The 24,181-nt window shown below is 38.5% G+C and overlaps 1 protein-coding gene across 1 annotated transcript in view; it reads right to left on the bottom strand.

Annotated features, from left to right (window-relative positions):
• Window positions 1–24,181, bottom strand: part of itgb5 (integrin, beta 5) — a 126,101-nt gene that overhangs the window by 75,616 nt on the left and 26,304 nt on the right. Inside the window, exons 5-8 of the mRNA XM_060827167.1 lie at window positions 21,560–21,728; window positions 7,727–7,888; window positions 3,552–3,647; window positions 3,346–3,435 (exon numbers count right to left, since the gene is read on the bottom strand). Coding sequence (XP_060683150.1) covers window positions 3,346–3,435; window positions 3,552–3,647; window positions 7,727–7,888; window positions 21,560–21,728 — 517 coding nt within the window. The remainder of the gene's footprint in view (window positions 1–3,345; window positions 3,436–3,551; window positions 3,648–7,726; window positions 7,889–21,559; window positions 21,729–24,181) is intronic.

Below are 24,181 nucleotides of genomic sequence, written 5' to 3'. Positions count from 1 at the left end.
GCATTTTCAAAGTGTATGTGTGTTTTTGTTAGTGGGGTGGGGCAGTACTGTTGGTAGCAGTAGTGGTGGTGCTGTGTCATTTAGAAGTAGGAGTCCAGTCTACGCAGTTAAAATGGTGAAGCCTCCACAGGTAAACTGGAACCATTGGTATGAGGACCTTTGGCCACTTAAGGGCCTCAATAGGCCCAAGGACATGCAGGCCATTTGCTGGTTTTTATCTATTCTCCCTGTCTTTACACACAATATTGGGACAGTATAAAATCCATTATCAATAATATCTTAAGAGATTAATAGAACATTAGAAGGCAAGGGAAAGAAATGAGCTGAGATTTCCGTCTGATAAACAACAAAAGTATGTGCCAAAACAGGAGGAAATGGAGCAGAAACATAACTAACATGCAATTTGGGAATCTAGGCACGCATTGTATTTAAGCACTGACAATGGATCACTTCTACAGCCAGTATTTTCAGGTTCAAAAGTTGATGAAAATATAGCATGTACAATTTAGATAGGAAAGAATTTAGAGAATAAAATGTCGGCTCTAAGGAAAACATTAGATTAACAGTATATCTTTTGCAAAATACATTTAATTTATGCATAATGACAGCCCAAAATATCTAAATAACCTAAGAATCATAAAGTGGAGTCTATAGATTTAAGTTTAAGAGATACTTCTTTAACTAACAATTTAATTGACAAACTGGATCCATAAGTCTAAACATTCACACTCTTAAATACAAAATATAAACATTTGAGGCATCTCTACCACTGAAATGGAGAAATACCCTTAAATATAATGCTATAATGCTACATTAATTTTCTGGCTAGCCTGAATCTTCAACAGAATGAAACTGTACAAGTAGTCCAGATAAACACTTTCATGCATCTTTTGTTCAATATACAAGCAAAACGAACTTAAGCCTAGAGTTGAAAAATTCCATCTTCCAAGGATGGCATTTTTGCAGATTTAAAAATGAAATAGGCCCTTAAGTGGTTCTTAACTGGCCATTTAACACTTAAGGGACTCAATTGGCAGTGAGGTGGGAAGGTGGAGCTTAGGTCTTCTCAGCTGGAATTTAATCCCTGCGGAGATGGGGTCCTTCCACGCTAGCATTCTGACTAATGCATGTGCCTTCACATTTCCAGACTAGCTGACTCAGGGTGGGAACATTTCATCCAGCAAGTCATATATCACTGTACCCCTGGGGTGTCCAACAAATGGAGGCATAACAAACTTCTGCTGATAAATTCAATACCCCAATGAAGGCCCTTGCAATGCCAAATACAAAGTTGCTCATCATTCTATTCACGGCCTTCCATTTATCATGACGAAAAATTCAAGACAAGTCGTAATTTTAAAAAAGTTTTTTTTAATGTTCCTAAGCAAAAGGAAACTTTTACTTCCCTTTTCTGTTCAGCAAGAGCTGTTTTCAGTGGAGTTTACAAGGCACAACAGCATTGTATTGCAATGGATAACCGACTCTCTCACTTTATTGTCACAGTATAAAGAGAATACCAGAGGCAGTGGCTTAATAATGGTCAATAATAATCTTGTCAAGATAATTTGTTTTGACAAGAGGGAACATTATCTTCATCCATGATGTTACAATAATTTTAAATGAGTGTTGAGATGCACGTATAGGTTGGAGTTAAGAAAGGTCATGATATATTGGGATGTTTTCTCAAACAAAAAGAAGGATTATACAGGGTGAGGTGATTTGATTGGCAGAGACACCTGAAGTGTCATAACAGCCAAAGCTGTAGACGAGTGAGACAATGGGCTTAGTTTGGTTATTTCTTTCATGACAGGAACATACATAATGGACTGAATGGACTCCTTATGAACTACACCTTTCTATGGTATTATGGGTTTCTGGCTCAGATCTCTTCTTGGTTCAACAAATAAAATGCTGAATCAAAATAGTTACAGCAAAGCATTCCAAATGGATGGAATCTATCCCAACCTACACCCTGACACAGGAACTGACAGGAGATAGTCCCTCACTGAAATGCTGGCGAGGGGAGGTTGTTGTTGTTGTTGTCGTCGTCCCAGGCTGGAAGCATGTCAGTCTAGCTTCATATTTTCATACACTGAAGACTTGGAGCCTGTGACAAGTGAGGTCAGAGTGATGGCATTCAATATTATGGCCACATTTAAACAATTGCGGCATGAAGGAGCCCTCGCAAAACTGGAATCAATAGATATATCTGTTGGTTGGAGTCATATTTGGCTCATAGGAAGATGGGTGTGGTGGTTGGAGGCCAATCATGCCATCTTCAAGACATTTCTGCAGGAGCTCCTCAGGGTAGTGTCATCAGCCTAACCATTTTCACCTGCTTCACCAATGACCTTCTTGCCATCATAAGGTCAGAAATAGGAATGTTCACTGATGATTCCACAATGTTCAATATAATTTGCGACTCCTCCAATATCCAAGCTGAAATGCAACATGATCGGGACAAATCCAGTCTTTGCCTGACAAGTGGCATGTAATATTTATGCCACACAAATGCAAAGCAATGACCATCTCCAATAAAGAGAAAATCTAACTACCACCTTGTCATTCAATGGTGTAACCATCACTGAATCCTCCACTATAAAACATCCTTGGGGTTACCATTGACCAGAAACTCAACTCATTCCTGATGAAGGGCTTATGCTCGAAACGTCAAATTCCCTATTCCTTGGATGCTGCCTGGCCTGCTGTGCTTTGACCAGCAACACATTTTCAGCTGTGATCTCCAGCATCTGCAGACCTCATTTTTTACTCAGAAACTCAACTGGACAAACTGTAGCTACAAGAGCAGATTGGTGACTAGGAATGTTGCAGAGAGTAACTCGCCATCTGACTCCCCAAAGCCTGTCCACCATCTTCAAGGCACAGTTCAGAAGTGTGATGGAATATTGTTCACTTGATTGGATGGGTACAACTCCAACAATACTCAAGATGTTTAATACCATCCAGGACAAAGCAGTCTGCTTGATTGGCACCACATCCACAAGCAGCCACTCCCTTCACCACCACTGACACTCAGTAGCAACCATGTGTACTATCTACAAGATGCACTGCAGAAATTCACCACACAAAACTTTCAAAACTAGATTTCTCTCAAACTAAGCAAGTTCTCCAGTTGATCAGTAGAGAATAAAACAGTACCATGATTTCATATTTTCATACCTGCTTGGTCATCTCATAATCATGCATCTTTTCAAGGCAGACTGTTTCAGGCATGTGGCAAAAATATGCATGTCTAAGCAATATTATAACGGAAAAATTTTGTTTACAATTCATTATAACAATGCATATATTTGAAGCACCATTTGATTCCAATAATCAACTTACACTGTAAGCATTGACAATCAGTTGAATTATATTCTTTGAATCCTTGTCAAGAATTTCTACAGTTGTTCCAGGGATCAAAGCAGTAAAATTCTTCAGAAAAAAAAGAAACATGAATAAACATCAGATCATTTACAAAGTGATTCACTAGAAGTGAAACACAACAAACTCTGAATTGTAAAATCTTTGAGTCAAAAGGCATACAATACCTTATAAAGTATGTAATGGGACTGAGTAACAGCAAATATCAAATGGATGTTGTTCTCTGCCAACTTTTCTCCAAGAAGTGCAAGTGATGGGTAATCCTGAAGAGAAGGTGAGAAAAACGTAGAAATACATGAGAACTTAATATCTAGGTGCCAGAGTAGACCATTCAGCCCCGTGAGTGTGTTGGCCATTTGATACGATCAAGATGCATCGTAGCCTCAACTCCACTTACCTGGCCACTCTCCACAACTTTTAATCTATCTCTTAAAAAGAAAGCCTCACTCCTCAAACTTAACTCAAGGTCACAGCATAATGGGATAGTGGATTCCACAGATTCAAAACCCTTTGATACAAGTAATTTCTCATCTTTTAAATCTGCTACCCCTTATTCTAAAACTATGACCTCTCATTTTAGATTGAGGAAACAACCTGCTTTACCATTTCCCTTTAACACCTTATAACTTAATTAGATTCCCTTTCATTCCAAACTCCATACATACAGAATAAAAACAAAAGTACTACAGATGCTAGAAGCTAGAAATCAGAAACAAAAACAGAAATTGCAGGAAAAGATCATCAGATCTGGCAGCATCTGTGGAGAGAAATCAGAGTTAATGTTTCAAGTCCAGTGACCCTTCCTCAGAACTGGAGTAAGGGAACCAAAATTGTATGCATTACTTCAGGTGCAGTCTCATGAATGCCTTATACAGTTGCAGCAAAACATCCTGACTTTCATATACTTTTCTTTTAGCAATAAATGCTAATATTAAATTTGCCTTCCTTAATTACCCACATACAGTACCAGTTTTCTGCAATTCATGCATGAGGACACCCAAACCCCTCTGCATCAAGCACTCTGAAGTTTCTCTCCATTGAGATAGTAAAGCGCCTTTTTATTCCTCTGACCAAAGTGGAGAATCTCACTGCTAAACTTTGTCTGCCAGATTTTGGCCATTGATCTAACCTATCTTTACCCATTTATAAATTTCTTATTTCTTCAATGAAACTTACATTCTCACCTATCTTATCTGCAAATAAGGCTTTACTACTTTCTACCACTGCATGCAAGTCATTAATATAGATTATAAATAATTGGGACCCAGAGACTGAAACATGTGTCACCCGATTAGTGATGTCTTGCCAACCAAATAAAGACCCATTTATCCAGATGCTGCTTTCTGTTGGTTATCATGATGTGGAGGTGCCGGTTTTAGATTGGGTAGGATAAAATTGAAAATCACAATACCAGTTTGTAGTCCAACGGGTTCATTTGAAAGAACAAGTTTTTGAAGTGCTGCGCGTATATAGGACACAGAATTTATAAGTAAAAGATCAAAGTGTCATACAACTGATGCAATAAATTAGACAGACCTAGATGGCCATTAAATCCTTAAACACTTAGAATAGAGATGCAGGTTTCAATTGATTAATATGTAAATCCCAGAATTTCTTTCATGGCACAGCCCCAAGTTAACTTAAGGTTTTATCAGCAGATAAAAAAAGTGAAAAAGTGACATCTCAGCTCAGACAATGCATTAAAGGTGTGAGGTTAGAATTTGTCTGTATCCCAATCTGGAGTCAGACTGGTTTTATTTCCAAAGTAGGTATTAATAAAATGTCACATTGACTGATTGCCTACAGATTATGTACTTTCTGTTGATTAGCCATTCCTCTATCCAAGCTAACAACTTACCCCAACCCCATACGATCTTACTTTACATATTAAACTTTGGTGTGACACCTTATCAAATGCCTTCCAAACTTCCATAAACAAGCACAAAAAAAACTAATGGTATTAAATAATCAGTCATTCCACTTAGTGAGCAATACAGCTCCATAAAAACCTTTTTAAAAGCACTATGGGACATTGAAATAAGCATAATCAACACAAAATAGTCATGCCTTGTAGAACTCTAGGCCATTGAATAATTTACCTTTTAAAAGGCAAAACCATTCTTCATCCATTCCATATACCCTAATGATATATCATTTTTAAAAAGTCAAAATGTAATAATTCCCAGATAGCCAATTGTTTCGAGCTCCCGAAACCTTTTCACGCACTAGTATGCAAACAAATAATACAGGTACTAACTCAGTAAATTATAAAATACATTGAGGTTTTGCAAATAGCTCCAACATATTGAACATAATTCATTCATAAGTGGAATGAATGCAGTGGAACCAAAAATATCCCTTTCGAAATCTGATTCCACATGTTTTTATCATTAGTTTGGCATTTTTTTTAAAAGGAAACATATTGGGTTGAATTTTAATCCACACCAACTCAAACACAACCATGTGCATTATATGTGTTAAGATATTCACTTGATACCTTCCATACAATTTTACTATTAACCTGACATAATTGTGTCAATATGTTGGTCAGGAAGTAACCCTGGAAGATTGAAGAGACCATTTCGACAACAATCACAGATCAAGAGTAAACTATTACAAATGTAAAGGTTAGGCAAAGTTTAGAGTTTGTTTTTCTATGTAGATTGCAGCAGAACACAAAAAAAATTAGTCTGGACTTTTAACTGTTTAGATAGTGGGAACAATAAAAAAAAACACCTTGATGCAGGAGATTTTGTCCTAAAATGTGCCTTCACATTTAAAATAAAGTATCTTAAAAATTCGCAACCACCATGCCAATCAAAGTTGGCTGTAGTATATACCAGGTAAAAACAATGTGAGCGGAGGATCTTCCTGTGCTCTTCCAGCACCACTGATCCAGAATGTAGTATATACCACTACCAGGATCCACTATACAGCATCTCACTGCAAATGGTGCCTCCCAAACCCAGTACATCTGGAACAAAACATACAACAAGTACACAGGAATACAACCATCTCCAAGTTTCCTCAAAGTCACAAATCATCCAGACCCCAACCTGTCATCCTTCCAACATCATTGTTGGTTCAAAATCCTAGAAATCTATAACAGCACAATTAAGGTACCTTCACCACATGGACTATAGTGGCTCAAGATGGTCTACTGCCTTCTCAAGGGCAACTATGAATAAGCAATAATGGCCTTCAGTAACATCCACATACTAAATATGAATGAATAAGGGAAGTGAGCGTAAGGAATATGAGCACCACCATTATTATCACTGCAGTTGACAGTAAGCACAGCGTCTGTTACATTAGTGTTTGAACGTGCATCACAGTGGAAATCACCCAATATGTCGTGTAAATGGGGATAGTGGTAAGGGCATTTTTGAAAAGTGTGGACTGAAATGAGAGTGAAAATTTTGTTACAATGCTGCTGTTTTGAAAAGCAAGTAACCCGACACCTATGCTAGGCATTGTAAGGAGCTGTTTGAAAAGGCAGTAACTGGAGTTTGAATTACCAACATAATGGAGCCAAGGGATGTTTGATGCAGCTCTTGCAAGTGACAAGGAGTTGATTGATAACTGGTCACAAAGTTATAGATCAATCACAGTGACCTTTTTGCCTGCCAATAACAGTGACTGGTTTTCAGGTAACTGAACAGCTTGGAGCTGGGAACAAGCTATAGAGATACAGACAGAATAATAGAGTCGCACACTTAGGTAAACCTGAAGAAACTAATTTCATTTCTCTCCCCTGCAACTGTTATTGTAGGAGTGACATTTAGCTATTAGTCGCACACTTCTTATAAAAGAAACCCACCATCTTGTATCTCTTAACAGCCCATAGAAGCATTCAGAGAAAGATGACTAAACAATTCACTAGTCATTAAAGGAGTAATAAGTTTCATCTTAGAAACAGTACTTGGGAAAAAAGAATACTGAACCATCTTCATAGGTGTTTATCTTCCATCCATTTTTTTTTAACTGAGACATACAGTAAATTGAGTTTATATAAGGGATTTGTGGTATGAGATCCCACTTTATAACTCTTTACTTGTAGCTAGAGTCTATTTATTTGTAATAAATAATGATTTTTGTTCAGTACAGAAACTTTGTTCATGTTCTCCATCAATCAGAGGCTAAGGCTCTAGTTAATTGGGGAACACCGTATTTTATAAAATTCGTAACTACTGTGACAACTTCATGAATAGCAAAGCTCAGTTTCCAACGTAGTACCAAATTGAGTTGTAACATAACACATAGGAGAAGACACTTTTGATTAACATTGAACAAACAACATATTACTACATTACGTTTTAAATAACTGAGAAGTTAGCCTCACCATTTGTGTTGAGGAAGTGTACTCATTATTTTCATCGAGGTGGCACTGTCCATCATTGGGCTGTACCAGACCACCAAGCTTGCCATCCAATGCAATATGCGGTACATCGTCTGTGGTAAATACCAGCAAGTGGGAAGCCTCCTTCCGCCAGCCTATTTTTTTCTTAGGAGGCAAATAAGGTCACAATTACCAATGTTATTTTTAAAGTCTGGCTTCCTGTAAACACAAACAGTTTAGGATAACACTGCTATAATTAGAGATGCTCTCAAACCAGTCACCAAGTTCACATAGTTAAAGTGAATGGTCATAATATGCAAGTCTCAACTAATCTCTGGATAGCTAACATAAATAAGTTTGGTAAAATAGGGACCATCTGCTGCAGCAATTCTTATAATTAACCACTACAACAAAATAATTAACCCAATTGTATTATCTATCAGGTTCAACATTAGTACATTTGAGCAAGTTTTGAAACAAAATGAAGAATATTTAACTTCTTTTCACACCAGTTACTGAACAAGAGCATTAATCAAATGAACAGATGTCTCAGATTTCATTACTGATTCAGCTCATTAATTTCTAAGCTGGTTATTCCTCTTAAGATTTTTGTCAACAAATTTTATAATTACCAGCAGCAAGCAGGTTACTCAGGGAATTTCACAGTTAATTCTATTAAAACATGAATAACATGCAGGATCTGAGATAAACTTGTATCTGGAAGTTAATAATTGCATAACGTTACAAACAGGTTCTGCTGTCACATGCTTTTTATTTTAGTTTCCTATTTTATTGGCATAGGATCGTATAGCATCTATTAACCTCAGAAACAGGAAGGCATTCCACACGCTCCAATCATGAACACTTTGATGCTGCAAAAGTAATTGAATGAAACTAGGGAATGGAAAAATTCTTTTTAGGATTATTTTTAAGACACAGAACTGTTTCTCTATAAACATGGGCAGTCTCCCCTGCAGCTCCACCTGAAGGAATGGGACTCAATGCAAGGGAAATAACCAAACCAACTAAAAAACAATTTTTCCATTTGTTAAACTTTCAATGATCAAACCCAAGGGAAGTAACCAAAACAACTAACTAGATGTCTTTTCAGTGCAACAAATTATATTTTGAACATCCTCTAATTTTACCTCTTTACTTTCAATATGAAAGACAACAAGCTCTTGGATCTCAAATATTACCCAAAGAAGCTTTTTTCTCCACAATTCTTTATTGCATCATAATGTACACAAAAGGCAAAGGTTCTTTTTTGTTAACTGTTTATGTAAGCTGTAGAGAGTATACATTATTAACTTGTCCAATGTTGGCAAGATTATGATGCATATAGTTAAGGAAGTTCATGGTATATGTTTGTTTGCTGACAGTCTAACTACTATTGGAGGCTCTCAGGGATTGAGCTTCGGTACCTCCTTTAGTTCAATTGTATGCTGCCTTTGTGATATCAGCCACAGACAGTTTCAGCTTTGTGTGTGCACTGAGGACGGCCAGCCTTGTCTCAATAATGGTCATATCTTCATAACCACCTTTGTGCTTTCTAATTACAATTCTAATATTCGAGCCTAGGTTAAGTTTAAATTTTCCTTCAACTGATTATTAGGGAGAGTAAAGTCCATTGTTTTCAACCTGCACAGTAAAGTTTACCCATTTGTCACAGCCTACTGTCCCTGGGCTCAAGTTGTATCAAACCTTGACATTACGCTTGACTCAGAATACCCTGGTATGATCCCACACCTGAGGAAGGAAGGGAACTCTGAAAGCTTGTAATTTCAAATACACCTAGTGGACTATAACCTGATATCATATGATCTTTCACCTTGTCCACCCTAGTCAAACTCCGGCATCTCCACAGCATTATAACATGGATCTGTAGAGCACACAATTGGGCTCTTTGACCCACAATGTTGTGACAACATGACACCAAATTAAACTAATCCCTTCTGCCATGGAAACTTTTCTTGGTTCGAGACTCAATTTTTCTGATATTTTTATACAGGATGCATCCACAGTATAGCATGAAATTGAATATTTGGAAAGGAGCAAGAGACCACCAGATGGACAACTTCAAAATTATAGAAAGGGTCTGATAGGGTGAGTATGGAAAGATGATCTCTACTTGTGAATTCAGTAAATGGGTGCATAAATGTGTGGTAGCCACTAGCAGATCAAATTAAGAACTTAGAAACAGCTCTTTACCCAGAGTGGCGAGTACCTGGCACTCAGAAAATGAAGTGCATGAATCCAATAGCATTTAAGAAGACAGTTAATACATACTTCTTTAAAAAGAGAGGAATATGTTGCCAGGGCAGAAGTAGATGATGTGGAGGTACTGGTATTGGGCTGGGGTGGACAAAGTCAAAAATCACATGACACCACGTTATAGTCCAACAGGTTCATTTGAAATCACAAGCTTTCAGAGCCCCACTCCACCCTCAAATGGCTAATGAGACAGAATACATTGGACACAAAATTTATAAGTAAAAGGTCAAAGGGTCATACAACTTGTGCAAATATATGGAGTAAACCTAAATGGCTGTTAAGTCTTTAATCAGTTAGAATGGAGATGCAGGTTTCAATTGATCAATATGCAAATCTCAGAATTTCTTTCAAGTCACTGCCCCAAGGTAACTTAATATTTTACCAGTATAAAAGTCACATTTCAGATAAGACAATGCATTTTAGGTGTGAGGCCTTGTTTGAAGTCTGTTTGTGTCTCAACCCGGAGTCAGATTGGTTTTATTTCCAAAGTAGGAATTTATAAAATGCCATATTGACTAATTATTTTGTTCCAAAAGCACAATGTGTAGACAGAATGTCTGTGCAAATACAAATTCACCCCATATATATATATGTGTGTGTGTGTGCGCGCTTGCTTGGGAGGGAGTGTGAAAGAGTATGAGGAGTACATGTGTGAGAGTATATATGAGAGTGTGTGTGAGAGTGTGGGGGAGTATATGCCTATGAAACAGACAGAGAGAGCACGCGAGAGATAGCAGGGGCCAAAGGAGAGAAAGATTGTTATGACATGAGGTAAATCCTCCTTATTTTAAATCAGCAACACAGAAAAGATTTATCCCTTGCAGTACTCTGTGAAAATTCGGTAGGCTAAGAACTACTTAAAGTAAAATAACAATTTTATTTCTTAAAGTATAACACAGAATAATTAACTAACAACTATTTACAACTTTAACCTATCTTTTATCTTCCCTTTCTAAAATACTAGTCCGATAAAACCCTGCTGATTAAGATTTACAAAACAAAACTTCTTATTTCAAAACCCAGCAGCTTTCAGTTCTTCTCTGTATTCTGCTTTTCTTTTCTTCTTCTTGGGGATTCTGCTTCACAGGTTACTGATCAATAAAGGTACCTTTAAGAGAGCTATTTTTCTGAGCAGTTTGCAGACGTCATTGGTTTGGCAGGTCTTCTCTTAACTGTTCAATTTTCCCTTGTCTTATACCCCCAAAGCATTGGATTGTGTTTTATGATCAATATACTCAATTCAAACCTGATTGGAGTTTGGCATTTTTCAGGGCATAGTTTAAACTGATTGGCGAAATTCAAATGTGTTTTTTGTCTCCAGGCAACCAGCTACCCGAGCTACTCCAGGAGGTGGATCGCATGTTAAATTGTATCTTATTGAGAACATTTGGTGCTGTCACTGCTAGCTATTAACTCTCTTAAAAGGTACTGCACACCCACACCTTCATAACACCTCCCCACCTTGAGAAAAATTGAACTATCACAATGAAAAGATGGCTTTTTTTTCTCTACTTTTTAAACACATTACCCTCACATACAAATAACTTTAATATAAGTTCACCTTAAAGTTCCCATATACCTGTCTATAAACAACAAATAAATACAAATCTCATCTAAACTCTATCAATTAAATCCACAATAAGCCATCTGCGATTACATTCTTATGAACCACAACATGCATGATTTTTAAATTAACATAACGTAGCATAAGACTCCTATAAAACAAACAGTCTCATATTCTTGTCTATAAAGCATTCTATGAATGGAAGTGGATTGTGATCTGTGTACGCAACAGTCTCTGATACAATATTTTAATGTGTATGTCATGAACAATGTAAGGCCAGTACCAAACTCTATAGTTCCTTTTCCATTGTGGAGTAGAAATAACCAGAAGCAGTTCAATCCCTCCTCATCTTCCTGGAGCAGCACAGCTCCAACTCCTATGTCACTAGCATCGATGAGGACTTTAAAAGGTTTTGAAACGTTTGGTGTAGCTAAAACTTGTTTGCTGGTTAATATTGATTTCAAATGTTTGAATGCCTCGTGGCATTGTTCTGTCCACTGAAACTTTGTGTTCTTCTTCAGGAAATTCGTTAATGGTGCCACTATACTGTGGAAGTTTGGAACAAACTTCCGACAGAATCGGCTGAGTCCTAAGAATCGAAGCACCTCTTTCTTAGAGGTTGGTCATTGAAATTCCTTGATATTCTTCGTCTTTGCGTTCCGTGGGGTCAACCTTCCATGACCAATGTTATGTCCTAAGAATGTCACCTCTGCTTTTGCGAATTCAGTTCTATTGAAGTTTATCACCAGTTTTGCTTCTCGTAGTTGTTCAAAGAGCTTTTCCAACTGTACCATGTGATCTTTCCAGGACTTACTAAAGACCACTACATTATCCAAATAGACTGCACAGTTTGTTAACCCAGCCACAACTCTGTTCATGAGTCCTTGGAACGTGGCGGGTGCATTCTTCATTCCAAAGGGCAGCACTTTAAACTGATATAGCCCATTTGGGGTTACAAACGCAGAAATGTCTTTTACCGTCTCCGATAAAGGTACCTACCAGTAACCACGCATTAAGTCCAATTTGGTGATGTAACTGGCTTGTCTGACTGTCTCAGTACAGTCCTCCAATCTAGGAATTGGACATGAGTCTGATTTTGTAACAGTGATAATCCACACAGAATCATCGAGTCCCAAGCATTTTGGGAACTAAGACGATCGGCGAACTCCACTCCCTCTGGCTTGGCTCAATTATGTCTTTGTCGAGCATGGCCTCCATCTCCATTTGGACCTGGCTGACTTTGAAAGGATTGAGCTGATAGTGGTGTTGTTTTATTGGAGCAGTATTCCCCATGTCCACTTCATGTACAATAGCGTTAGTCCTCCCCATCTGGTTCTTACATATGCTCCTGCAATAACTAATCTTTGAACTGTGTTCTATGCTCCTGAGACAGATAGCTTACTAACCTATCCCACACCTTAAGGACTTCTTCATTTTTAAATCTATTCTGAGGCACATCAAATTCCACATTATCTGGATTTGATTCCTCACTTTGCAGGGCAGTAACTAACACCTCTTTCTTCAGTTCTTTCTCTCTAGTATAATAGGGTTTCAACATGTTCACATGACATACCCAATACCTTTTTTCCCCTATCTGGCACCCTTAATAAATAATTCACCTGAAAACTTTTTCTCAATTTGATAGGGACCACTAAACATGGCTTTGAAGGGATCTCCTATCACTGGTAACAGTACTAACGTCATCCCCTCAGGAAAACATCCACTTCTCAGAGCATTTAACTGCCCTCTGTTTCATTCCCCACTGTGCCCTCTTTAGGTGCTGTTTAGCTAACACACTTACTCAATTTAGTCTCTCCCTCATCGCCGATACATAATCTTAAGTGTGAGATCTCCAACTTTGGTCCTGTCAATTTTTCTTTAATTAAAGTTCAAAGGGTCTCTCACTTCATGACAGAATATTAACTCAAAAGGGAGTAAACTGAGTAGATTCATTTGGGACATCTCTAATGACAAACAATATAAATGGGATACCTTTATCCCAATCATTTGGGTAATCCTGACAGTTTGCTCTCAACATGGTCTTCGAGCTCTGATGCCACCTTTCTAAAGCTCCCTGGGATTCAGGATGATATGCACTGAATGTCAAGGGCTGTATACCTAAGCTATCCATAACCTCCTTAAACCCTTTGTCCAACTGATTCTCTCTGGGTAGTCCATACCGTGTGAAGAAAGCTACTAACTCCTCTACCAGTTTTTTTTGCCTTGCTACTCTGATGGAATTACCTCTGGAAATTAACAAGTACTGATTCCCACTTTTAGTTCTCGGGAGGGGACCTACACAATCAATCATAACCCATGTGAAAGGTTCTCCAAATGCAGAAATTGGCAACGAAGGTGCTGGCTTTATTACTACCTGTTGCTTACCAAGCAGTTGGCATGGATGACACATACGGCAAAAAGTTAACCACATGCTTTGTGCATTCCAGGCCAGTAAAAATGTTTTTGTACCTTAACCTGAATCTTTCATACCCTGAAGCGACCTCCTACAGGTAGTTCATGTTCAACCCATTGACACCTCCTGTCTGCATGCTACCAGCAACACAATCTGGTACACTTCGGCCCATTTCTCCTCTGCACTAACCTGGTGTGATCTCCATTTCACTCTTAGGAATTTATCTTTCAGATAATAACCCTCCGGAATATTCACTGCCTTCTTTTCAGAGTATGCATCAACACATATACTGTATACCTTTTATTATCTTGTCTTGCTGTTGCAAGTCCTTTAGTCTTTCACGACTAAACACATCTGTCTGATCCTCTGCCTGTTTAGGTTTTTCCTGCACCATTACGTCAAACATGGTATCCACTAACTCAACCTCAGTTCCATGTTTCTCTTTACTTTTCGCTTTGTACTGTGACTTATAATGGTGGGGATCTGGTTACCACACAATTTGGGAAAATAGCAGGATATTTCTGTTTAAACTCCTCTGTTTTTTGGTCTTCCTTGGGCTTCTCCACAACAAGGGGTGTCACTACCACCTTGGATCCTGCCAAATCATTCCCAAAAACAAAGTGAATTCCTGGAACTTACACTCTGTCTATCACTCCCACTGTAACTTCCCCAGTCTTAAGTTGGTACTCCAACCTGATCATACATAGGGGAATGCTAAATTTCTGTCCATTTATCCCACAAATTACCACACTCTCGGGTAATAAATCAGAAAAAGACTGCACATGCACTCATCTCTTACTATCAGTGACTGGTTAAATCTTGCATCTCTCAAAATTATAACTTCTTGTCCTTCTCCCTCTGTTCTTTCTGAGTAAACTTTACCCACAGAGGCAAATATTTTGTAGAGATCAGGTACTAACTCCATACATAGCCCCTGCCTAGGCTCTGCATGCTCCTGCAGCTCCTCAGCTCTTCCTGGGATATCCTCTCCTACTTTCTCTATTGCCACTGGCTCAGCTTCATTTACCACATCTTTTCCCACAGTGCCTTTCTTTAACGAACAGCACTGTGACTTTACATGTCCCACTTTACCACAGTGGAAACACCCGAAGAGTATAAATTAGATTAGATTAGATTAGATTAGATTAGATTACCTACAGTGTAGAAACAGGCCCTTCGGCCCAACAAGTCCACACCGACCCGCCGAAGCGCAACCCACCCATACCCCTACACTTACCCCTTCACCTAACACTATGGGCAATTTAACATGGCCAATTCACCTGACCTGCACATCTTTGGACTGTGGGAAGAAACCGGAGCACTCGGGAGGAAACCCACACAGACACGGGGAGAATGTGCAAACTCCACACAGTCAGTCGCCTGAGGCGGGAATTGAACCCGGGTCTCTGGCACTGTGAGGCATCAGTGCTAACCACTGTGCCACCGTGCCGCCCATGGCATAAAGAAAGTAGGAGTATCCTTAAGAGGGAAATCAGGAGGGAAAAACAGGGACATGAGGTAGGTTTGTCAAATAGAATTAAGGAGAATCCAAAGGGTTTTTACAAATATATTAAGGACAAAAGGGTAACTAGGGAGAGAATAGGGCCCCTCAAAGATCAGCAAGGTGGCCTTTGCGTGGAGCCACAAAAATGGGGGAGATACTAAATGAATATTTTGCATCAGTATTTACTGCGGAAAAGGATATGGAAGATATAGACTGTAGGGAAATAGATGGTGACATCTTGCAAAATGTCTAAATTACAGAGGAGGAAGTGCTGAATGTCTTGAAACGGTGGGTGGATAAATCCCCAGGACCTGATCAGGTGCTCCCAAGAACTCTGTGGAAAGCTAGAGAAATGATTGCTGGGCCTCTTGCTGAGATATTTTCTATCATCAATAGTCACAGGTGAGGTGCCGGAAGACTGGAGGTTGGCAAACGTGGTGCCACTGTTTAAGAAGGGCGGTAAAGACAAGCCAGGGAACTGTAGACCAGTGAGCCTGACCTCGGTGGAGGGCAGGTTGTTGGAGGGAATCCTGAGGGACAGGACATACATGTATTTGGAAAGGCAAGGACTGATTCAGGATATTCAACATGGCTTTGTGCGTGGGAAGTCATGTCTCACAAACTTGACTGAGTTTTTCGAAGAAGTAACAAAGAAGATTGATGAGGGCAGAGCAGTAGATGTGATCTGTATGGACTTCAGTAAGGCGTTTGACAAGGTTGCCCATGGGAGACTGATTAGCCAGGTTAGATCTGTTGGAATACAGGGAGAACTAGCCATTTGGATACAGAACTGGCTCAAAGGTAGAAGACAGAGGGTAGTGGTGGAGAGTTGTTTTTCAGACTGGAGGCCTGTGACCATTGGAGTGCCACAAGGATCGGTGCTGGGCCCTCTACTTTTTGTCATTTACATAAATGATTTGGATGCGAGCATAAGAGGTACAGTTAGTAAGTTTGCAGATGACACCAAAATTGGAGGTGTAGTGGATAACGAAGATGGTTACCTCAGATTACAACAGGTTCTAGACCAGATGGGCCAATGGGCTGAGAAGTGGCAGATGGAGCATAATTCAGATAAACGAGAGGTGCTGCATCTTGGGAAAGCAAATCTTAGCAGGACTTATACACTTAATGGTAAGGTCCTCGGGAGTGTTGCTGAACAAAGAGACATTGGACTGCAGGTTCATAGCTCCTTGAAAGTGGAGTCGCAGGTAGATAGGATAGTGAAGAAGGCGTTTGGTATGCTTTCCTTTATTGGTCAGAATATTGAGTACAGGAGTTGGGAGGTCATGTTGCGGCTGTACAGGACATTGGTTAGGCCACTGTTGGAATATTGCGTGCAATTCTGGTCTCCTTCCCATCGGAAAGATGTTGTGAAACTTGAAAGGGTTCAGAAAAGATTTACAAGGATGTTGCCAGGGTTGGAGGATCTGAGCTACAGGGAGAGGCTGAACAGGCTGGGGCTGTCTTCCCTGGAGCGTCGGAGGCTGAGGGGTGACCTTATAGAGGTTCACAAAATTATGAGGGGCATAGGTAGGATAAATAGACAAAGTCTTTTAGGGTGAGAGGGGAAAGATATAAAAGAGACCTTACGGGCAACTTTTTCATGCAGAGGGTGGTATGTGTATGGAATGAACTGCCAGGGGATAAGGTCGAGGTTGGTCCAATTGCAACATTTAAGAGGCATTTGGATGGGTATATGAATAGAAAGGGTTTGGAGGGATATGGGCCAGGTGCTGGCAGCTGGGACCAGATTGGGTTGGGATATCTGGTCGGCATGGATGGGTTGGACCGAAGAGTCTGTTTCCATGCTGTACATCTCTATGACTATGACCTCCTTCGCATTCTCTTGGACTTCTTTTTGATCCTTGGTTTAGTAGTGTAGGATCTCCCCTTCTCCCAACTTCTATCCCTCACAGGACGAAATTCTGGTCAGAAGCTTGTCTTATGCACCAACATGTAGTCATCTGCTAACTCTACTGCCCTTCTCACGTCCTGAACTTTCTGCTCCATCACATGAATTCTTACCATCTCCGAAAGTGAGTTTTTAAACTCTGCCAGCAGAATAATCCCTCTTAGAGCCTCAAAGGTCTTATCTATTTTCAAAGAACGCACACATTGATTAAAATGACGATGTTTACTTCCGTCAAACTCAACATAAGTCTGACCTGGTTCCTTCTTTGTGTTTCTGAACCACTATCTATGCACTTCTGGTACCAATTCATAAGCACTTAAAATAGCCTGTTTAACCTCTTCATAATCTCTTGACCCCTTATCTACCTCACTAGTTCTGCCTACCAGCTTAGTCTGAACTCATTACTGATAAATCCTTGGACCACCCCATCTGCCTAGCCAATTTTTCAAATGACATTTAAAAAAGCTTCAACATCTTTCTCATCAAAATGTGGCAGAGTTTTGACATATTTATATATATTACTACTTCCTCTTTTAATCTCCATCCTGTTAACTTGACTTTGCTGACTAAGTTGCAACTTCTCAAGTTCAAGTTCTCTTTTTGCTCAGCTAAGAACCTTCTCTCTCTCTTTTTCCACTCACTCCCTTTCTCTTTCTCTCTCCTCTCTCTGTTTATCTTCTAATTCCATTTTCCTCAATTGTGATTTTCTATCTTTACAGCACTTCTCGGTTTCTCTGACGTACAAGTTTTTGAGTAACTCCCTTTCAATTTCAGCTTTACTTTTGCCCTTGGTTAAACCCAAATCTAACTTATTTGCTAATTCTAAAAGTATGACCTTATTCTTTCCTTCTACACTTTCTTGGCAAATTGAGAATTATGTTCAAATTCCAGAACCTCTATAGTAATTTTAAGAGCCATTTCTCTCACTTTTAATTAAATCAACCACAAGTCACTGAAATTAAACAAATTGTCTCATCTATGTTTTATTTAAAGATCTAGGACACTAATCTGAAAAAGTGTTTAAATCTGCTGGGATTTTCGTATCCCAAAATCTATTCAAATCCTGACAACGAGCCCCCAAACTGTCACCCTTCTGCATATTTTAAATCAGCAACACAGAAAAGATTTATCCAGTGGAGTAATCTGTGAAAATTCGATAGGCCAATAACTAGTTAAAGTAAAATAACAACTTTATTTCTTAAAGTATAACAGAGAATAATTAACTAACTTCTATTTACAACTCCTTCCTTTAACCTATTTTTTAACCTTGCCCTTCTACAATACTAGTCTGATAAAACTCCCAAATAAGATTTACAAAACAAAAACTTCTTATCTCGAAACCCGGCAGCTTTCAGTTCTTCTCTGTATTCTGGTCATCTTTTCTCCTTCTTGGGGATCCTGCTTCACAGGTTACTGATCAATAAAGGTATCTTTAAGAGAACTATTTTTCTGGGCAGTTCACAGATGTCACTAGTTTGGCAGGTCTCCTCTCAGTTGTTCAATTTTCCCCTGTCTTATACCCCTAAAGCATCGGATTGTGTCATTGGCTTTTAAGACTGTCGATATACTCAATTCAAACTTGATTGGCGTTTGGTATTGTCAGGGTATAATTTAAACTGAATTATTTGCCTAATGCAAATTTTTTTGTGTGTCCAGGCAACTAACTACCCTAGCCACACCAGTAGCTGGATCACATGTTACATTATATCTTATTAAGAAAACTTGGTGCTGCCTTTTAACTCATTTAAAAGGTACAATACATCCACATCCTCATAACAAGATGTATGTGTGTGAGGGTGTATAGTGTCGTGGGGTCACGTGTCGTGTGACACGAACCCAAAATCTTGGTCAAGGGCTTTCTCATGGATACTGAACTTGACTATCAGTCTTTGCTCCGCAAGTCCGTGTTGTTGAATGTCCCAAAGTCTGCCTTACAGGACGTTTCCCCGAAGATCCTATGTCAAATGTCCTTGATGACTGAAGTATTCCACCACGGAGAGAAAACCCCTGTCTGGCGATTGTTGCATGGAATCCATTCATCTGTCATTGTAGCACCCACATGGTTTTGCCAATATACCATGCCTCAGCGCAAGTTAGAAAATGTTGGCCAACTCACATGAGCACCTGGTGGGTGGTGCCCTCATGTATAACAATAGTATCCATGTCTATGTTTTGGCATGTCTTGCAGTGGCTGCCATGATAGCACTGTCATGGTGTTGTAGTCAATGTTGTCCTGAAGGCTAGGTAATTTGCTGCGAACAATAATCTGTTTAAGATTTGATGGTTGTTTGAAAGTGAGAAGTGGGGTGCAGGGAAGATCTTGACTTGAAACAAGGCGTCACACCTAAAATGCATTGTCCGACCTGAAATGTCACCTTTATACTGATAAAATCTTAAGTTATTTTGGGGCAGTGACTTGAAAGAAATTCTGAGATTTACATACGAATCAATCAAAATCTGCATCCATTCTAACTGATAAAAGACTTAATAGCCATCTAGGTCTTTTCAATACATTTACATAATTTGTACAGCCCTTTGATCTTTTCCTTATAAATTCTGTGTCCAATGTATTCTCTCTCATTAGCTACCAGAGGAAGGAGCTGGGCTCTGAAAGCTTGTGGTTTCAAATAAGCCTATTCGACTAATACCCAGTGTCATGTGATTTTTGGCAGGGTAGAATTAGTGATTAGACCTGGAAAAAGCTTTTCTGGAGAAGTACAACTATAGACTACTTAGACTAAATGTTTGGTTTCTGTGCCATAGAGTTGCATATTTGTTTCTAAAACATGACTTGTCATTACATTTCCTTTTAAGAATGAACTAGCTGAGAGGATTGGGTGATATATTAATTTCATCTTGGAAATCTTTTTGAATCTAGTGTGGACGCAAGTGATGAAAGCCTCTCTGCAAGCTGTAGGGATTCTCAAATTAATTCTAGCTGTATCAATTCCACCCTCATGGGCATTTCCAAAAAAGTTAAAACACGAAGTAATTTTCAACTTCGCTCTGAACCAAGTGGACATTTCAAATTAATTTGGGAATAGTTCATGCTGAAAGGCATTTAATTTATTGGCACTGAGCTGTAAGCAAAATGAAAAAATGTGGCTGAAAAGATATTCATGACTGTTTGCTTCAAAGCGGTGCTACTTACACTACATCAATTCCCCAAATCAGACAATGCCAGTGGCCATTACCTGAATTGTTTGTCTAGGTTTCCTCAATATTATTGAAGAGAACCGTGTAAATGCACAGCTAATGACCAACCTGGGAATTTGTCACCAGGAAATCGACTGTCTATGTACTAACATCGAATGAGATTTAGCTCACAATCTTCATTTTAAGTCATCCCAATTAAGGTACCAGCACCTATATGGCCAACTCTGTTTTTCACCGATTTTATAATTGAAGAGGATTGGGCTGATATGATAGAAGCCATGGTATTGCTCCTCTTTTGTAAAATAACAAAGCAAAGATTCATTAAAAGGTTGTTAACTCTAATAAAGCTAAAAGTTTTGGGAAGTAAAACTTTCTGCATAGCATTGCTTCTAGTAGGATCACACAAGTGGGAAAATATAATGATTGAGTGACTGGCGATAAAACCAAAGCAATTTTCACCTTGAGACACTTCTGTATTTTTCCATTTTCTCACTTGACAAATGCACTAAAATGTGCTTTCCAGAATATAATGTAATGAGGTAGACAAGCAGGCCAAGAATGTTTTGAAGCCAGCTGTGTTGATTTCTCTTAGAATCAAGAAAATAAATTTCATGGCAAATGAACTTTGAGAGACTTAAGTGTTTGAACCTTTTCCTGCTTGTTTGTAAGAAAAAGCTTCTGATTTTAACTATCTCTGGATTCCAAATCCAATTTGTCCCCAATACATATAATGTGGATTCCTCCTAGGAGGAACAATACCATGGACTTCTATCATATCAGCCCAATTCTCTTCAATTAAAAAAAATCGATGAAAAACAGAGTTGGCCATATAGGTAGTAACATATAATGCTTCAAGCTATATGAATGAATTTTCTCCCTTTAACTTCTAGAAAGAATTAATAACAATGAACAGAGATATATTAGATAAGAGCAGATAAAGCTGGCAATAAAGAAAGATAAACCCCCAGGTTGCTACAGTACAGCAAAACTATCTGCAGATGAAATCTCCTCACCTTGCAAACGGCTGCCTGCAGGATTGCATCAAGTCCACCCTCTGGTGCATCACGATTCCGAGATACCATCTGTTTCTGAACTTCTGCATTGAATTTGTCAGACTTGTCAGTCAGTGACAGCAAGTGACGGAATCCAAAAGATGGAACACATTGTGGAAACAGCTTATATCTACATGAAAAGACACAACAGCAGCAAGGATAAGATGCATCTTTATATATGAGCATGGCAATTTATGCTGTGCCAATCAAACAGATTTTAGCATTTTGCAATTGGCTAAAGTGCAACTACTTCAATTTTTTTTTGGTAAACTCATTATTGGTTTTAAGAGTTTAGGTTTCTGATTTTTATAGCTAATAACACAGATTAAGTTTTCCAGAACTAAACTAAATTTTAATAATATTCAAATATTTCCTTCATTCTTTTCTATTTGAACTTTGGCCTACAAGTAAAATTACACATTAAATAATTGATCACAAAAAAAAGAGATTGATAGCCTATGAGAAGAGCTAGAACTAGAAAACTTTACTTAAGGAAGTGCTCAATAATATTTCAATGCTGGTGAATGTTCTAACCTTCCGGAGGAGTGAGAAAGATTTGCTTTCAGTTATCATAACTGACAAAAAATGAAATGCATGAAGAATTTTTGTGAGGTTACATTTTCACGTAAATTCAACAAATAGTTGGTTTGATTTTAACATGAATCAAATTTAGGTTCAATAAAGCAAAAAATGTGGAAGAGAACATTTCACAGGTAAATTAATTCAATGACGTACTGAAATTTAAACTAGATTGTCAATTAAAACCATAATTTTCAAAACTTGTCAGAAGAACTATATCAGTTGATTCTTTAATGTTTATTTTAAAAAGATGCACATTTTTTTTACAACCCAAGATTTTCTGAAGTGAAAATGACTGCAGTAATCATGAACAATTAAAATATTAATGTTAAATATTGAAAGTAGCAAGTCCATCTTAAGACTTTACAATTTTCAATTGATAACTGCAAATGCCAACTGACTACATTCCATAAGTTTAATAATTTTGATCAATGAAGGAAGTAGCAATAATTTGGCAGAAATAAATATTTCTGTTATTTTGGAAAAAGCACTATAATGCTAGTTTTGAAACGTTAAAAATCTTCTCAGTGCCTGTCTATCATCTACAAGTCAAAATTCAGAAATGAAAAGAAATACTCCTGACTTGCCTAGCTGGGTGCTGTTATGGACCAGACCAGAACCTCCAAACGTATATTGTGATGATAGCCTAGATCCCAAATTTTATAATTTTTTTCAAAAAGGCAAGTATTCGGTGGTGTGTTCCAGATATGATTTGATTGCACCACCACTAAGCTATAAATCAAAATACAATTTCTTATACTACAGTTAAATACAACAAAAAGAATTGGCATTACTTCACTCTATTGTAACACTAAAGAAGATAGTGTATTATTTAACCAGTAATCATCAACTGATCCAATATAGACAGCATCCAATAAACACATCCTTGACAAAGGCAATTCATCAACAGCTTTATTCTCATGTGTTGCCTCTCTCCAGTCCTCTAGAAAGGAACAATCTGCCCCTTGTTTTTTTTTCTTGGTGTAGCTGGACTTCCCACTCTATCAGGACATAGCTTACAAGATGCTCTTGGCTCTCTCCCCCCAATTGCTTGTGCACAATCTGATGTTTCCTGGCCACTCTACACCCATATACCTTCAAATGTTTCCCAGTAACTCCTGCTTCCAAGCTGCAACATTCAACTATTCTTTTCCCTGCTTAGTAGCTGGTCAATCTAGCCAAGCCAAGTTTTGTTGAGCAGAAAGTGGAGGAAAATAAATTATAAAATAGGTCCTGCCATTAGGTTTGGCGAGATTTCTGCAATGCCAGTACCTCTGGGCTCTCTCCTCAGCCTAGGAAACTCAGCCACTGTTTCAACAAATATTTTAAGTTTATCCATCAAATGTCATGCCCCTTTCGTATAGTACTGTGCTGCAGTCTTTTAAAAAAAAACTTCCCTATTCTTCCTACATGATTAAGTACCTCCTGGCTATACCTTTGGTAATCTCTGAAATGACCAGCTGGGAACAAAAACTGTAAATAAATCCAGCATACAAACATACTTTTTATATTATTATAAGTTTGAAAATTTTTTGCCTGGACATACATCTTCTGTTCATTTTGCAATGTTATTTTGGACTCAGCAAACATACAGAGAGAATTTTTAAAGAGTGGGTGATAGACGGAATTACGAAGGAAAAGGGAAATGGAACACTACTGATGGAAATAACTGACCAATCATATATCGGTCTTAGGAGATGCTCCCATATTGGTCACTCATACCCATCCTTCGTACCTTAAATTCCCACTGTCCCAAAACTCTCAATTTTCCTCCCATCACTAGGTTTGTCTGCTTCCTCTTCTGCTTTTCTTTCTACTGTTAACTTTATTCCAGCTGCTTCTCATTTTGCATGTCACCCATAGCTCAAGCTCTCATTGTCTCTTTCTCTTTACACTTTCTTCGGTTTGTTATTTGGTCACAACTGCCTGATTGGCTTGGCTCGACTTATTTATAAATAGTCACTCCATTGGATGCTACTGTGTAGGAGCTGAACAATGCAAAAC

The sequence above is a fragment of the Hemiscyllium ocellatum genome, chromosome 7 (genome assembly GCF_020745735.1).
Source record: "Hemiscyllium ocellatum isolate sHemOce1 chromosome 7, sHemOce1.pat.X.cur, whole genome shotgun sequence".
NCBI lineage: Eukaryota > Metazoa > Chordata > Chondrichthyes > Orectolobiformes > Hemiscylliidae > Hemiscyllium > Hemiscyllium ocellatum.
This window is presented reverse-complemented; position numbering and strand designations above follow the sequence as displayed.